This window comes from Sebastes fasciatus, chromosome 21 (genome assembly GCF_043250625.1).
Source record: "Sebastes fasciatus isolate fSebFas1 chromosome 21, fSebFas1.pri, whole genome shotgun sequence".
Classification (NCBI taxonomy): Eukaryota; Metazoa; Chordata; class Actinopteri; order Perciformes; family Sebastidae; genus Sebastes; species Sebastes fasciatus.
Genome location: NC_133815.1, coordinates 1,056,881 through 1,074,697, shown reverse-complemented (window position 1 = coordinate 1,074,697; position 17,817 = coordinate 1,056,881). Strand labels below are relative to the sequence as shown.

At 44.2% G+C, this 17,817-nt stretch overlaps 1 protein-coding gene across 1 annotated transcript in view; it reads right to left on the bottom strand.

The window, feature by feature from the left end:
* The window catches only part of LOC141759838 (uncharacterized), a 211,341-nt gene that overhangs the window by 83,205 nt on the left and 110,319 nt on the right, over nt 1-17,817 (bottom strand). Inside the window, 6 exon segments of the mRNA XM_074622258.1 lie at nt 669-842; nt 2,329-2,502; nt 4,987-5,160; nt 7,078-7,251; nt 8,914-9,087; nt 11,276-11,449. Of these exon segments, the coding sequence (XP_074478359.1) occupies nt 669-842; nt 2,329-2,502; nt 4,987-5,160; nt 7,078-7,251; nt 8,914-9,087; nt 11,276-11,449 (1,044 nt within the window).

Sequence of the window (17,817 nt, the reverse complement as noted above, 5' to 3'; positions counted from 1 at the left end):
TTCACCACCAACCACTCCACGTTTCAAACAGATTCTCCTCACTCAGCGACACACCCGCTGAGAAACCAACTCTGGTTATCGGCAGCTCTATTCTGAGAAACGTGAAGTTAAACAAGCTACCATAGTTAACTTCATCCCTGGAGCCAGAGCTACCATAGTTAACTGCATCCCTGGAGCCAGAGCTACCATAGTTAACTGCATCCCTGGAGCCAGAGTTACCATAGTTAACTGCATCCCTGGAGCCAGAGCTACCATAGTTAACTGCATCTCTGGAGCCAGAGCTACCATAGTTAACTGCATCCCTGGAGCCAGAGCTACCATAGTTAACTTCATCCCTGGAGCCAGAGCTACCATAGTTAACTTCATCCCTGGAGCCAGGGGAAGAGGAAATATACTCTATGGAAAAGCTGACCCATTATCTGAGGACTAAAGCAAGGACCCATGAACAACGCTGGGAAAATGGATTGCATACAAGAGAAAAGATGGCTCATGTTCACAGATGATCTGAAAAGAACAGATCAAAGTTTGTAATGTCAGAGTAGTGCCCCCCTCCCCTTTTTGTTTTAGTTTTATGAGTTTATCTTTGTTTTTATGTTTGATGTGAAATTTGTTCAGTGTAATAAAACTGGAAAATACATAAATAAAAAGTAAAAAAAATGGTGTCTGACCTCAGAGTCTCCAGTCTACAGTGTGGACTCTCCAGAAAGCCACACAGGAGCTTCACTCCTGAATCCTGCAGCTCGTTTCCTCTCAGATCCAGCTCTCTCAGATGGGAGGGGTTGGACTTCAGAGCTGAGGCCAGAGAAGCACAGCTGATCTCTGACAATCTGCAGCTCCACAATCTGAATAAAGAATAAATGATGTAAGTTTAGAAGACAACGTTCCAGCTTGAAATCATTCAATGTTTAATAATGTGTTCAGAGCTGAAGAAGGTTTAGAACGTAGAAGTTTAGAAAATGTAAACTCCAAACACCTGAAGCCAACAGGATGCAGGTTAAAAACTGTAAAATACAAACAGTGAAACAGAGCTCTCATTCATTCATTCTCTTCAGGCTGACGTGCTTGCGGTAAGAGTATTGCCTCATTTCCGGTTGCCTGTCTTTCTGTGTACTGCTAGTGTTCTGTAGCTGCTCTAGCACATCCAGGGCAATATAGTTCCACTCTTTATTACAGCGGCTAATTACCCGCTACATTCATACTTACACTAGTTCTGCTTAAGCACTCATAACTCGCTCCTTTTTAGAGACTTCTCCATAATCCCACAGTTGCTTGCAAGCTATTCAGCTCTGCTAACGCTAGCTGGGCTATCGTACTGAAGCATAGCAGTAGCTTAGCAGTTAGCGATGGCTTCTCTCTCTCCCTCTCCTGCTCTCTCCTGCTCTGTGTGTCTCATGTTTAGTTATTCCTCTGCCTCCTTTAGTGATAATGGTACATGTATTAAATGTAGTGCACTTGCTGCATTGGAGGCGAGGGTTAGTGAATTAGGAGCCCGGTTCCGCACCATGGAAACTAAATCATTAGCTTCTGTAGTTAGCCAGCCCCTAGCCGGTGAGGGCCGGCCAAGCGTAGCTCCTGCTAGCCGTCCCCCGGCAACCCCCGAGCAGCCGGGAGGCTGGGTGACTGTCCGAAGGAAGCATAGTCCTAAACTGAAGCCCACGGTTCACCACCAACCACTCCACGTTTCAAACAGATTCTCCCCACTCAGCGACACACCTGCTGAGAAACCAACTCTGGTTATCGGCAGCTCTATTCAGAGAAACGTGAAGTTAAACCAGCTACCATAGTTAACTGCATCCCTGGAGCCAGAGCTACCATAGTTAACCGCATCCCTGGAGCCAGAGCTACCATAGTTAACTGCATCCCTGGAGCCAGAGCTACCATAGTTAACTGCATCCCTGGAGCCAGAGCTACCATAGTTAACTGCATCCCTGGAGCCAGAGCTACCATAGTTAACTGCATCCCTGGAGCCAGAGCTACCATAGTTAACTGCATCCCTGGAGTCAGAGTTACCATAGTTAACTGCATCCCTGGAGCCAGGGGAAGAGGAAATATACTCTATGGAAAAGCTGACCCTTTATCTGAGGACTAAAGCAAGGACCCATGAACAACGCTGGGAAAATGGATTGCATACAAGAGAAAAGATGGCTCATGTTCACAGATGATCTGAAAAGAACAGATCAAAGTTTGTAATGTCAGAGTAGTGCCCCCCACCTTTTTTGTTTTAGTTTTATGAGTTTATCTTTGTTTTTATGTTTGATGTGAAATTTGTTCAGTGTAATAAAACTGGAAAATACATAAATAAAAAGTAAAAAAAAAAAATTGTCTGACCTCAGAGTCTCCAGTCTACAGTGTGGACTCTCCAGAAAACCACACAGGAGCTTCACTCCTGAATCCTGCAGCTTGTTTCCTCTCAGATTCAGCTCTCTCAGATGGGAGGGGTTGGACTTCAGAGCTGAGGCCAGAGAAGCACAGCTGATCTCTGACAAACTGCAGCTCTCCAATCTGAATAAAGAATAAATGATGTAAGTTTAGAAGACAACGTTCCAGCTTGAAATCATTCAATGTTTAATAATGTGTTCAGAGCTGAAGAAGGTTTAGAACGTAGAAGTTTAGAAAATGTAAACTCCAAACACCTGAAGCCAACAGGATGCAGGTTAAAAACTGTAAAATACAAACAGTGAAACAGAGCTCTCATTCATTCATTCTCTTCAGGCTGACGTGCTTGCGGTAAGAGTATTGCCTCATTTCCGGTTGCCTGTCTTTCTGTGTACTGCTAGTGTTCTGTAGCTGCTCTAGCACATCCAGGGCAATATAGTTCTACTCTTTATTACAGCGGCTAATTACCCGCTACATTCATACTTACACTAGTTCTGCTTAAGCACTCATAACTCGCTCCTTTTTAGAGACTTCTCCATAATCCCACAGTTGATGCAAGCTATTCAGCTCTGCTAACGCTAGCTGGGCTATCGTACTGTAGCATAGCAGTAGCTTAGCAGTTAGCGATGGCTTCTTTCTCTCCCTCTCCTGGGGCCTCATGTATAAACGGTGCGCACATACTAAAGTGTTGCGTACGCTGTGTTTCACGCTCACGCCGGGATGTATAAAAATCAACGTGACGTGAGAATGTGCGGGCCGTCCTCCAAACTCTGTCATCTGGCAGTGTCAAACTACAAAGTACTGAAACTCGCCAAATGTGTACAAATATTTTTCCACTCAACTTACTGAGCTTTATTTATGATGTGGGATCAAAAAAAAAACAACATATTTCTTACATTCGCATAATATTTAACATCAGAGAGGCACAACAAAAACACATTCAAACTAATGTCCCAGAGATGACATGCCTTAACCACTGTGCCAAAACCAAAATCGCGTGCTGCACAATGTGGCAAACCAACGTGGTGAGCCTGTGCTCCAGAGGAGCTACAGACGGATGAACCGGACCCTGGCCCACCTAACAAGGAGCCAAATGCAGCAGCTATACAGCGCCATTTGGATGAGATACACAGAATGTAAAGCAACGAGGTGAGTTGAGACGAGCATTTATTTTTCAACAAGGTCTTTTAATATATGACTTATCCCACCAAGAACGTCATTCATTCTTTTTAATTCGTTGCATGTATATATATATTCTTCATTATATTTACAATCTCTCTCTGTGACTCCAGCACAGCGTTAGTGAAGACGCAGCCAGACCGGCGCTCGTAGCAGTCGAGAAGCGGAGGTACAGCTGATGTGGAGACGTTGCGTTTGTTACTGATTCCTGATGAAAGACCATCAAATAAAATATGTTTTCTAGCCTCCACCTCAGTAACAAACACTTCAATTTCACACTCGGTGAAATTCTTCTTTTTTGTTCCTTTTCCAGCGTGATTTGCCATCGTTATTTGGACAATAGTTGACAGCATGGCGCGTGTTTATAGTCATTTACATAGTTATTAATGGGAGGAGACAAGGCAGACCAAGTGGCACGTGCAGCTGCGCTCAATTTAATGTTAACTGGGATGTATAAAGGAAAGGTGCGCAGGAACAGGCGTACGCAGGGTTTTATACATGTGGAAATTTCTGTGCTTACGTACTTTTCCAATTTTGTGAGTACGCCATCTTCCAGTGTGAAAGCTGCGCAGTCTTTTATACATGAGGCCCCTGCTCTCTCCTGCTCTGTGTGTCTCATGTTTAGTTATTCCTCTGCCTCCTTTAGTGATAATGGTACATGTATTAAATGTAGTGCACTTGCTGCATTGGAGGCGACGGTTAGTGAATTAGGAGCCGGTTCTGCACCATGGAAACTAAATCATTAGCTTCTGTAGTTAGCCAGCCCCTAGCCGGTGCGGGCCGGCCAAGCGTAGCTCCTGCTAGCCGTCCCCCGGCAACCCCCGAGCAGCCGGGAGGCTGGGTGACTGTCCGAAGGAAGCATAGTCCTAAACTGAAGCCCACGGTTCACCACCAACCAATCCACGTCTCAAACAGATTCTCCCCACTCAGCGACACACCCGCTGAGAAACCAACTCTGGTTATCGGCAGCTCTATTCTGAGAAACGTGAAGTTAAACCAGCTACCATAGTTAACTGCATCCCTGGAGCCAGAGCTACCATAGTTAACTGCATCTCTGGAGCCAGAGCTACCATAGTTAACTTCATCCCTGGAGCCAGAGCTACCATAGTTAACTGCATCCTTGGAGCCAGGGGAAGAGGAAATATACTCTATGGAAAAGCTGACCCATTATCTGAGGACTAAAGCAAGGACCCATGAACAACGCTGGGAAAATGGATTGCATACAAGAGAAAAGATGGCTCATGTTCACAGATGATCTGAAAAGAACAGATCAAATTTTGTAATGTCAAAGTAGTGCGCTCCCCCCCCCCCCCTTTTTTGTTTTAGTTTTATGAGTTTATCTTTGTTTTTATGTTTGATGTGAAATTTGTTCAGTGTAATAAAACTGGAAAATACATAAATAAAAAGTAAAAAAAAAAAATGGTGTCTGACCTCAGAGCCTCCAGTCTACAGTGTGGACTCTCCAGAAAACCAGACAGCAGCTTTACTCCTGAATCCTGCAGGTTGTTGTTACCCAGATCCAGCTTTCTCAGATGGGAGGGGTTGGACTTCAGAGCTGAGGCCAGAGAAGCACAGCTGATCTCTGACAAACTGCAGCTCCCCAATCTGAATAAAGAATAAATGATGTAAGTTTAGAAGACAACGTTCCAGCTTGAAATCATTCAATGTTTAATAATGTGTTCAGAGCTGAAGAAGGTTTAGAACGTAGAAGTTTAGAAAATGTAAACTCCAAACACCTGAAGCCAACAGGATGCAGGTTAAAAACTGTAAAATACAAACAGTGAAACAGAGCTCTCATTCATTCATTCTCTTCAGGCTGACGTGCTTGCGGTAAGAGTATTGCCTCATTTCCGGTTGCCTGTCTTTCTGTGTACTGCTAGTGTTCTGTAGCTGCTCTAGCACATCCAGGGCAATATAGTTCTACTCTTTATTACAGCGGCTAATTACCCGCTACATTCATACTTACACTAGTTCTGCTTAAGCACTCATAACTCGCTCCTTTTTAGAGACTTCTCCATAATCCCACAGTTGCTTGCAAGCTATTCAGCTCTGCTAACGCTAGCTGGGCTATCGTACTGTAGCATAGCAGTAGCTTAGCAGTTAGCGATGGCTTCTCTCTCTCCCTCTCCTGCTCTCTCCTGCTCTGTGTGTCTCATGTTTAGTTATTCCTCTGCCTCCTTTAGTGATAATGGTACATGTATTAAATGTAGTGCACTTGCTGCATTGGAGGCGAGGGTTAGTGAATTAGGAGCCCGGTTCCGCACCATGGAAACTAAATCATTAGCTTCTGTAGTTAGCCAGCCCCTAGCCGGTGAGGGCCGGCCAAGCGTAGCTCCTGCTAGCCGTCCCCCGGCAACCCCCGAGCAGCCGGGAGGCTGGCTGACTGTCCGAAGGAAGCATAGTCCTAAACTGAAGCCCACGGTTCACCACCAACCACTCCACGTTTCAAACAGATTCTCCCCACTCAGCGACACACCCGCTGAGAAACCAACTCTGGTTATCGGCAGCTCTATTCTGAGAAACGTGAAGTTAAACCAGCTACCATAGTTAACTGCATCCCTGGAGCCAGAGCTACCATAGTTAACTGCATCCCTGGAGCCAGAGCTACCATAGTTAACTGCATCCCTGGAGCCAGAGCTGCCATAGTTAACTTCATCCCTGGAGCCAGAGCTACCATAGTTAACTGCATCCCTGGAGCCAGAGCTACCATAGTTAACACTATTCCTGGAGCCAGAGCTACCATCGTTAACTGCATCCCTGGAGCCAGAGCTACCATAGTTAACACTATCCCTGGAGCCAGAGCTACCATAGTTAACTGCATCCCTGGAGCCAGAGCTACCATAGTTAACACTATCCCTGGAGCCAGAGCTACCATAGTTAACACTATCCCTGGAGCTAGAGCTGCCATAGTTAACTACATCCCTGGAGCCAGAGCTACCATAGTTAACTGCATCCCTGGAGCCAGAGCTACCATAGTTAACTGCATCCCTGGAGCCAGAGCTACCATAGTTAACTGCATCCCTGGAGCCAGAGCTACCATAGTTAACTGCATCCCTGGAGCCAGAGCTACCATAGTTAACTGCATCCCTGTAGCCAGAGCTACAATAGTTAACTGCATCCCTGGAGCCAGAGCTACCATAGTTAACTGCATCCCTGGAGCCAGAGCTACCATAGTTAACTGCATCCCTGGAGCCAGAGCTACCATAGTTAACTTCATCCCTGGAGCCAGGGGAAGAGGAAATATACTCTATGGAAAAGCTGACCCATTATCTAAGGACTAAAGCAAGGACCCATGAACAACGCTGGGAAAATGGATTGCATACAAGAGAAAAGATGGCTCATGTTCACAGATGATCTGAAAAGAACAGATCAAAGTTTGTAATGTCAGAGTAGTGACCCCCCTTTTTTTAGTTTTAGTTTTATGAGTTTATCTTTGTTTTTATGTTTGATGTGAAATCTGTTCAGTCTAATAAAACTGGAAAATACATAAATAAAAAGTAAAAAAAAAAAATGGTGTCTGACCTCAGAGTCTTCAGTCTACAGTGTGGACTCTCCAGAAAACCACACAGCATCTTCACTCCTAAATCCTGCAGGTTGTTGTAGTTCAGATCCAGCTCTCTCAGATGGGAGGGGTTGGACTTCAGAGCTGAGACCAGAGAAGCACAGCTGATCTCTGACAATCTGCAGTTCCACAATCTGAATAAAGAATAAATGATGTAAGTTTAGAAGACAACGTTCCAGCTTGAAATCATTCAATGTTTAATAATGTGTTCAGAGCTGAAGAAGGTTTAGAACGTAGAAGTTTAGAAAATGTAAACTCCAAACACCTGAAGCCAACAGGATGCAGGTTAAAAACTGTAAAATACAAACAGTGAAACAGAGCTCTCATTCATTCATTCTCTTCAGGCTGACGTGCTTGCGGTAAGAGTATTGCCTCATTTCCGGTTGCCTGTCTTTCTGTGTACTGCTAGTGTTCTGTAGCTGCTCTAGCACATCCAGGGCAATATAGTTCTACTCTTTATTACAGCGGCTAATTACCCGCTACATTCATACTTACACTAGTTCTGCTTAAGCACTCATAACTCGCTCCTTTTTAGAGACTTCTCCATAATCCCACAGTTGATGCAAGCTATTCAGCTCTGCTAACGCTAGCTGGGCTATCGTACTGTAGCATAGCAGTAGCTTAGCAGTTAGCGATGGCTTCTCTCTCTCCCTCTCCTGATCTCTCCTGCTCTGTGTGTCTCATATTTAGTTATTCCTCTGCCTCCTTTAGTGATAATGGTACATGTATTAAATGTAGTGCACTTGCTGCATTGGAGGCGAGGGTTAGTGAATTAGGAGCCCGGTTCCGCACCATGGAAACTAAATCATTAGCTTCTGTAGTTAGCCAGCCCCTAGCCGGTGAGGACCGGCCAAGCGTAGCTCCTGCTAGCCGTCCCCCGGCAACCCCCGAGCAGCCGGGAGGCTGGGTGACTGTCCGAAGGAAGCATAGTCCTAAACTGAAGCCCACGGTTCACCACCAACCACTCCACGTTTCAAACAGATTCTCCCCACTCAGCGACACACCCGCTGAGAAACCATCTCTTGTTATCGGCAGCTCTATTCTGAGAAACGTGAAGTTAAACCAGCTACCATAGTTAACTGCATCCCTGGAGCCAGAGTTACCATAGTTAACTGTATCCCTGGAGCCAGAGCTACCATAGTTAACTGCATCCCTAGAGCCAGAGTTACCATAGTTAACTGTATCCCTGGAGCCAGAGCTACCATAGTTAACTACATCCCTGGAGCCAGAGCTACCATAGTTAACTGCATCCCTGGAGCCAGAGCTACCATAGTTAACTTCATCCCTGGAGCCAGAGCTACCATAGTTAACTGCATCCCTGGAGCCAGAGCTACCATAGTTAACTGCATCCCTGGAGCCAGAGCTACCATCGTTAACTGCATCCCTGGAGCCAGAGCTACCATAGTTAACTGCATCCCTGGAGCCAGAGCTACCATAGTTAACTGCATCCCTGGAGCCAGAGCTACCATAGTTAACTGCATCCCTGGAGCCAGGGGAAGAGGAAATATACTCTATGGAAAAGCTGACCCATTATCTGAGGACTAAAGCAAGGACCCATGAACAACGCTGGGAAAATGGATTGCATACAAGAGAAAAGATGGCTCATGTTCACAGATGATCTGAAAAGAACAGATCAAATTTTGTAATGTCAAAGTAGTGCGCTCCCCACCCCCGCCCCACCCCTTTTTTGTTTTAGTTTTATGAGTTTATCTTTGTTTTTATGTTTGATGTGAAATTTGTTCAGTGTAATAAAACTGGAAAATACATAAATAAAAAGTAAAAAAATGGTGTCTGACCTCAGAGTCTCCAGTCTACAGTGTGGACTCTCCAGAAAACCCGACAGGAGCTCCACTCCTGAATCCTGCAGGTTGTCGTTAGTCAGATCCAGCTCTCTCAGATGGGAGGGGTTGGACTTCAGAGCTGAGGCCAGAGAAGCACAGCTGATCTCTGACAAACTGCAGAGACTCAATCTGAATAAAGAATAAATGATGTAAGTTTAGAAGACAACGTTCCAGCTTGAAATCATTCAATGTTTAATAATGTGTTCAGAGCTGAAGAAGGTTTAGAACGTAGAAGTTTAGAAAATGTAAACTCCAAACACCTGAAGCCAACAGGATGCAGGTTAGAAACTGTAAAATACAAACAGTCAAACAGAGCTCTCATTCATTCATTCTCTTCAGGCTGACGTGCTTGCGGTAAGAGTATTGCCTCATTTCCGGTTGCCTGTCTTTCTGTGTACTGCTAGTGTTCTGTAGCTGCTCTAGCACATCCAGGGAAATATAGTTCTACACAACATACTGACTGGAAACATACTAAGGCTGGGCAATATGTCCATATTATATCGATATCGTGACGAGATATCGTCTTAGATTTTGGATATCGTAATATCTAGGGCTGTCAAAGTTAATCGTTTTAACTCCACAAATTTCTTTAATACATTAACGCAATCGATCTTCCAGATGTTGTAGCGAGCATTAAAGCTAGAGTGAAGATACTGGTATTATAGGAAACTACAAAACCTGATGAATCCATCGGTACCAACCATGTCATACTAGCTCGTCATGAAGGAGGTTAAATAACGCTCCAAACTTGCGCTAAATTTTGGCGAGGACAAACCTTCATGTCCATTTTCAAAGGGGTCCCTTGACCTCTGACCTCCAGATCAGTGAATGTAAATGGGTTCTATGGGTACCCACGAGTCTCCCCTTTACAGACATGCCCACTTTATGATAATCACATGCAGTTTGGGGCAAGTCATAGTCAAGTCAGCACACTGACACACTGACAGCTGTTGTTGCCTGTTGGGCTGCAGTTTGCCGTGTAATGATTTGAGCATATTGTTTCATGCTAAATGCAGTACCTGTGAGGGTTTCTGGACAATATCTGTCATTGTTTTGTGTTGTTAATTGATTTACAATAATAAATATATACATACATTTGCATAAAGCAGAATATTTGTCTACTCCCATGTTGATAAGAGGACTAAATACTTGACAAATCTCCCTTTAAGGTTCATTTAGAACAGATAAAAAATGTGTGATTAATCGTGATTAAATATTTTAATCGATTGACAGCCCTAGTAATATCATGATATGGAATAAGTGTTGTCTTTTCCTGGTTTTAAAGGCTATATTACAGTAAAGTGATGTCATTTTCTAAACTTACCAGACTGTTCCAGCTGTTCTATTATTTGTCATTTACACTTCGTCATGAGATCCACATTACTGATGATTATTTATCAGAAATCTCATTGTGTAAATATTTTGTGAAAGCACCAATGGTCAACCCTACAATATCGATATCAAAGTATTTCGTCAAAAATATTGTGATATTTGATTTTGTCCAAGTCACCCAGCTCTAATACATCTAACTCAGACTGCTGAAGCCTCTGATTCGTTTAAGATCAACGTTACAGGTCATTTTACACAGAACAAGACTGGATTTAGTCCTCATCTCGTAACACTCAGGTTATACGGGGATTGCTTCACAGACAGAAGGAATGATGACAGACATCAATAACTCTTTGAATGTACATATGAACATGTGAGTATTGTATTCAGATAGACCTGAAAAAAATATGAACCTCTAAAGATGTTTCTGATGTAGAATATTTATTTGGTTGTTGTAATCTAAATGTCTGTGGCTTCAAATAATTAGACAATGCTGACATGAAAACAGAGCACAGTTAGATCTGCTGTCAAAAAGAACGTGGGAATAACTTAGAACCATAGAAACCTCTAATTTGATGGTGTCGTTCATAATCATCACTTATGTGTCTTTAAGTTGGTGCAATACGTGTTTGTTGAAGAGTGCTGCACCTTTAGACATGTTCAAATAGAGCGCTGCAGGAATGAGTCCTAAAACCAAGAGATGAGTTAGCATTTTAGCACTTCCTGTTCCCTCGTCTGGAAGTCAATGGGTTTTTTGAATAGGTTTTTAGTTAGATGCCTGAAATAAGGTCTGTGGTTAAAGGTCCAGAGTGTAGCATCTGGCGGTATCTAGCGGTGAGGTGAGGAGATTACAACCAACTGAAGCCTCTCCTGTGTGGCAAGCGTGTTGGAGAGCTACGTTAAAGTCCCTCTCTAGAGCCATCTGGAGCAGAGCCAGTGCAGAGAGTGTGTGTGTACAAACTACATAAGCTACAGTCAGTGAACTGACCTCAGAGTCTTCAGTCTACAGTTTGGACTCTCCAGTCCAGCAGAAAGCAGCTTCACTCCTGAATCCTTCAGGTCGTTTCTACTCAGGTCCAGCTCTCTCAGATAGGAGGGGTTGGACTTCAGAGCTGAGGCCACAACTTCATAGTGAGTATCTGAGAGTCCACAGTTAGAAAGTCTGTGATGACACAAAGAATACAAAATATGTTATTATGAAAGAGGACAGTTTATATATACTTCATGCATTTGATGACTAAACAGTTTGATATATACTTCTTTGATTAACATTTGCTCCTCACATCAGTGGTTCAGCTGATCTTATCTCACTGTTTGACATGAAACAATAATTCTCATCACTCTCTCTCAAACCTGCAGACTTTTAATCTTTGTTTTTCTTTAATTTTGCAGATGAAGAGTGAGAAAATGTAATTGCATTGAGGCTTCCCTAATGTCCAGTCTGTCAGTGTGATCTGATCCCAGGTCTGTCTCCACAAAGTTAGCATAAAACTCAGTGAATAAGTAATAATAACACGGTTGAGAAAGATGACCTCTCTTTGCTAGCTACCTGCTGCTGTCAGGTTCACGTCCATAAATGGGAAAATTCAGTGACTGCTGCCAAACGGTAGAGAAATTAAACAGATTGTGTAATAATATTAGACCTGTACATAATTAAACATTCTTATAATTCCATATTTTGATGACTGCATGGCGTTTTGTCATTAACACTCTTTTCTGAGCATCAAACATATTCAGCTCACAAACACAATTAATGAACCAATGAGGATGTATTATTTACGACACAATGTCATCAGAAAGATGTTATCAGTGTATCAGCATTAAAAACATAACACTGATCTTTGGTGTGTATAAGATCTCTTAAAAAGTCTGAATTCTACCATTCTGCTGTTATATATTCATCAGACCGCTGTTATTGGTGGAAGCTGTGTATTTCCTGTTACTACTCTTCTCTACAGCAACAAGAGAGAGAAACACCTGAGTTTCCTTCTGTGAGTAACAGAATAAAAGGAAAGACTTTAAAACAAGATGATGGAACACAACTTGACTTCATGAGCAATAAAATGTACCATTGCTCGATTCAACACACTCAGGGGTTTTACAACGACGATCTTTGTCTCGTATGATCAGTAGTTTACGGTGGCTAATGCTAGAGTTGGGTCGATTTTCGGTTTTACCGGTCCGGTCCGGTGTACGAGCTTGAACCGGTTTTGATTTTATGCTAAACGGCAGAACCGACATTTGTCATTCTGGCAAATTAAAAAGTATCCTACATCAACAACCTGTGCCGACAGAGTCACAGTGCTAAATCCAGCCTGTATTGCGTTACTAATAAGCAATATGACAACGTGATTAACGTAATATTATGATGTTATGTTGGTTACTAAACAAGAGGTTTGTTTACGAGGAAGTTCATGTGTTTTTTGTTGTGACGAGACGAGACATGGCAGAGCTGGTCTCATTCATTCATTCATTATCCGTAAAACTGCAGCAACAAGTGAAACATTTTGGATTTGAAGCCAACGAAAGAGATGAGCACAAAAACACACGAGGTAAGGTGTAATGTGGTGCCGCTTCTTCTTCTTTAGTGTTTATTGGCAGTTGGTAAACCAGTTAAGAGGTGCATTACTGCAACCAAGTGGACTGGAGTCGCTGCACTCTCAACCATGGACTCTCTGCGGCGGCTGAGTTAAAGAGACTATTTGTAAGTTTCAGAAATGCTTGTTAACAGCGACACCTGTGGCCGTAAGTCAACTAAAGTCAGCGTCGGGCTTGCGCTTGTGCTCGCTCCAAAAAGACATGAACGAGCATCGCTCAACACAGTGAGGCGACACACGTCAGCTAAAAGCACAATATCACTCTATATTTCAGCTGCTTGGCAGTAATGTTAGCTGACCAGACGAAGGTCTCTCCATGAATCAATGCTGATCCTAGTGTTGGCTTTTCCTGCCTCAGCCTCCCGACTGCGGCCGGAGGGAACAGGAGAGACGCCGGAGTTTTGGTCGGAGACGATAACGTTTCTCTCTGCGGAGCCCCGTCACTTCACAAGACACGGGAAACCTCTGTTGGTCTGGAGGAGCTGCAGCAGTTATTTCTGCACAAACGTCCACTGAACATTCACTAGATATTCTCAGAGCTAAACTAACTCTTCTGCAGTGTGGAGTGAGCAGCATGCACGTGAGGTGAAGTGAGCTGAGTGAAGGCATGCAGAGGAGCAGAGGAGAAGAGGAGCAGAGTACAGCAGAGACTCCGGTCCTGGAGACCAAAGCTACGGTCTCCCCCGCGTCCTCCGACCGCGGCCAACACTGTTTAACAGACAGGCTTCACTAGATACAACCAAGAGGTTTTGGTGCTTTCGTGTAGTTTGTGTTGGAGTCTGAGTCTGAACAGCGTAGACACACGCAAGAGCGCATATGCGAGCGCGCATGGGACACCGACCCGGGTGATGTAAGAAGTTACAAACAGTCCCTTTAAGTGTGACACCTCGAGGTAAGATTCGGTAGAGCAGTCCGGTCCGGTGTTTGGCTTAATATCACACCGGTTTGAAATATTTTACACCGGCACAACCCAAGCTAATGCTAATGTTAAAACTTTAGATGGATGTTGTTGTGCAACTGACATGCCTGAATCAGTTCACTGACTTGATGAATATTCTCCACTTGTGCTTAGGGATGTCACGAGAACCGGTACTTCGGAACCAAGTCAATGCCAAAATTCCAAAAACGTGACGGTACTCGTTTTCTACAGCACCGACGGTACCGTACGATGCCTGCAGGGTCCGAAATTAACACCCGCCAAGCGCCAAATGCGGCTGCTTCTGTCCTCTGCTCTCTGTCGGAGATTGGCGCGCGCACACACACACACACACACACACACACACACACACACACACCGCCATGCAGCAGCGAGATCCAGAGATGCAGAGATCCTCTATGATCGAGAAGATGATTCACTCGTGGGGGAAAAACTGAACTGAACAAACTGAATTTCTATCTTTTGTTGCTAAATCTCTGAAAAGTGGTGGTGTTTTTTTTTATTGAACTCTGGACTCTGTATTTCCGGTGAATGTTATTGGGATTTGTATTTGATTATCTTACACTTAACTCCCCAGATCCACTTAGTTTGAACCAATCCAACAGCATCCAATCAAGTTTCATGAGAAAACCATGAAGAACTAACGTTCTGTTACTGAGCACCAGTTGGATCCAGTTACTCTGCTGTTAAAATCACGTTACGTTTGGTGAAGAGCGCATATGGCCTTGACTTGACTTGGGACTTGAGTCACAGACTTGAGACTTACTTGTGACTTTTAAAACAATGACTTGGTCCCACCTCTGGTAGCCTGTACCCAGTGAAATGTCACCATGCCAGTGAATTTAAACTACTGCTTGCAATCTGAGGATAGATATAGACACATGTACATATTACATGGGATTTATTGTTTTTTTTACCATGGTATCGAATTTGGTATCGTGGAAATACGCTGGTATTGGTATCGACTACTAGATTTCTGGTACCGTGACATCCCTACTTGTGCTATCACATCACTGTTAGCATAGCATTCAACATTACCCCATAATTGTCACTTGTGGCCACAGTGGCTGCTTCAGCTAAAGTTACATACTCAATCAATAATAATAATAATAATAGTAATAAGAAGAATCTATCTATACAGAACTTTTCAAAAACAACTTTACAAAGTGCTTCAAAGACATAAAAACAGAATATACACAGAGCAGTTACAAAATAGAATAAATGCAGTAGAAATCAGTGTGGAAGCAACAGACATGAGTTGTTTTTTTGTCCAGGTTCTTTAAAGGTGCAACATGTAAGATCTGGCCAGAATTTTAGTTTAAAACATTGAAAAAATTAACATTAACAAAAGAATGTGAAGAAGTAACAGTTTTGAGGTTATGCCAAATACATCAATGTTTTGTGCTGCAGAGATATCTACGGCCAACCAGCGAGGTCCGGCTCTGACTTTCTTGTAGTACTAGCCTACTTGTACCTCGAGAGGCGATAGTGAGTCACTGTAGCGTCCAGTCTGTCCTCAGTCCAACATGAGAGGACCAAGAAGTAGAGCTGCACCGAGGGCTCGTCAATAATACATCCAGGGTCTGTGAGCGTTTTCATAGTCCATCTTCAACCGCTTATCCGGGATCGGGTCGCGGGGGCAACAGCTCCAGCAGGGGACCCCAAACTTCCCTTTCCCGGGCCACATTAACCAGCTCTGACTGGGGGATCCCGAGGCGTTCCCAGGCCAGAGTAGAGATATAATCTCTCCACCTAGTCCTGGGTCTTCCCCGTGGTCTCCTCCCAGCTGGTCGTGCCTGGAACACCTCCCAAGGGAGGCGCCCAGGAGGCATCCGTGCTAGATGCCCGAACCACCTCAACTGGCTCCTTTCGACGCAAAGGAGCAAGGACTCTACTCCGAGTCCCTCACGGATGACTGAGCTTCTTACCCTATCTCTAAGGGAGACGCCAGCCACCCTCCTGAGGAAACCCATTTCGGCCGCTTGCACCCGCGACCTCGTTCTTTCGGTCATGACCCAACCCTCATGACCATAGGTGAGAGTAGGAACGAAGATTGAACGGTAGATCGAGAGCTTTGCCTTCCGGCTCAGCTCTCTTTTCGTCACAACGGTGCGGTAAAGCGAATGCAATACCGCCCCTGCTGCTCCGATTCTCATTCTCGTTTTCATAGTTTCTTTATCTAACTATAAAACAAGGAATCTCTGTGTGTCTGTCTGTGTGTCCTTCTCATGTCTTAAGAACCGCTCATCCAATCGGCTTCACACTTAGTGGGTGTATTGCTGGGGACCCAAGGACATGCTTTGTCAAATTTGGTGCAATTTGGACGCGTGACACGTTCAATATTATTAAACTTTGAATAAACGAGCGACCGGCGCTCTGTTCAGCAGCGGGGGCGGGGCTTCAGGGCTCTGCAGACTGAGTCCAGCATGTCATCCACATTGGGCAGACCGCGGCTCATTGACTGCTGTTCACTTTACAACCAAACTCTTCTATTGTATTTCACCGGTGTGACCGTGAGTAACCTGTGACCTGTGTGTGTTTTTCCCCCGTGAGTAGGTCGGTATTTCCCCGGTGTCAGACTTGATACTAACTAATAACACTAATAACGTTACCTCCAGGAAAATACCTCCGATAATTAAACCCTGCTCTACTTTATAACCGCGGTGGTTATGTCAAAGCAAACAACTAATACACCTGTTTGGAAATTTCCTCCGCTAAGTTTATTGAACCGATATTTCTGACTGTGAGTAACAGTTACCGGGGTCTGTTTCTTCCTGTGAAACGGAGTGTATTTCACCGGTGTTCCTAACCGTGAGTAACGGTTACACCACAAGCCAAGCATTCGGCCCGTTCTGAACGGACATGCTCTGAACGGACCGTCTGGATTAAATTAGAAGAAGCAGAAACGAGAAATCGACTCGCCCCCCCGCCTCGTCCTCCTCGCCGCCGGGAGGCTGCTTCGCCGGGAGTAGAGTGTGCGGCCGCTCCAGGAGACGTACCCCCAGTTAGCAGTTAGCTCATATTCAGCCAGTGTAAACCCCAGCACCAGGGCTCTGATCCCAGGACCGCCCCGACTCCCCGCCGGATCAGCAAACGTTCTGTTGCTGCCGTTACACCGGTTAGACCCAGCGCTCCACCAGCCAGCTGATCTTTTGTTCTTTTCATTTGTTTTACCAGATTCACATGTCGTCTCCATCACCCAAAAACATAAATAAGAAAAAACTGTAAAATGTAACAATTATTAGAAATACATAGAATAAGTGTTCATTAACTTGACAGCTAGAAACACAACCTACTGAAACATTTTAACTCAACATTTGAAACAGCTCAAAAACATCTGTGACAAAATACAACTGATATATTTATGTAATAAACACGTGGAACACTTATAACAATATTATATTTTAAGAATAATTTATAGTGTGTATATTTGAAGAACTAAACTACTAATCTACACTGATCTATAAAGTTAATCACATCTGGACTTACACAGCTTTTCTGCAGTTCCTCACAGCTGGAATCAGTCTCAGTCGTCCCTCCTCTGTTGTGTTGTACTTCTTCAGGTCCAACTCATCCAGAACCTCCTCTGACATCTGCAGCATGTAGGCCAGAGCTGAGCAGTGGATCTCAGAGAGTTTCTTCTCTGATCTGTTCTCTGACTTCAGGAACTCTTGGATCTCCTGATGTACCGAGTCGTTCATCTCCGTCAGACAGTGGAAGATGTTGATGCTTCTGTCAGGAGAGAGTTCGTTATCATACATGTTCATCTCCTTCAGGTTGTTGATGATTCTCTTGATGATAACTGGACTGTTGTCTGTCTGACCCAGCAGACCTCCTAAGAGCTTCTGGTTGGACTCCAGAGAGAGGCCATGAAGGAAGCGAACAAACAGGTCCAGGTGGCCATTTTTACTTTCAAGGGATTTCATCATGGCTCTCTTCAGGAAGACATCCAGAGATGGGTAATGGTCATTGTTGCTTTCATCACCCTCCTCATCA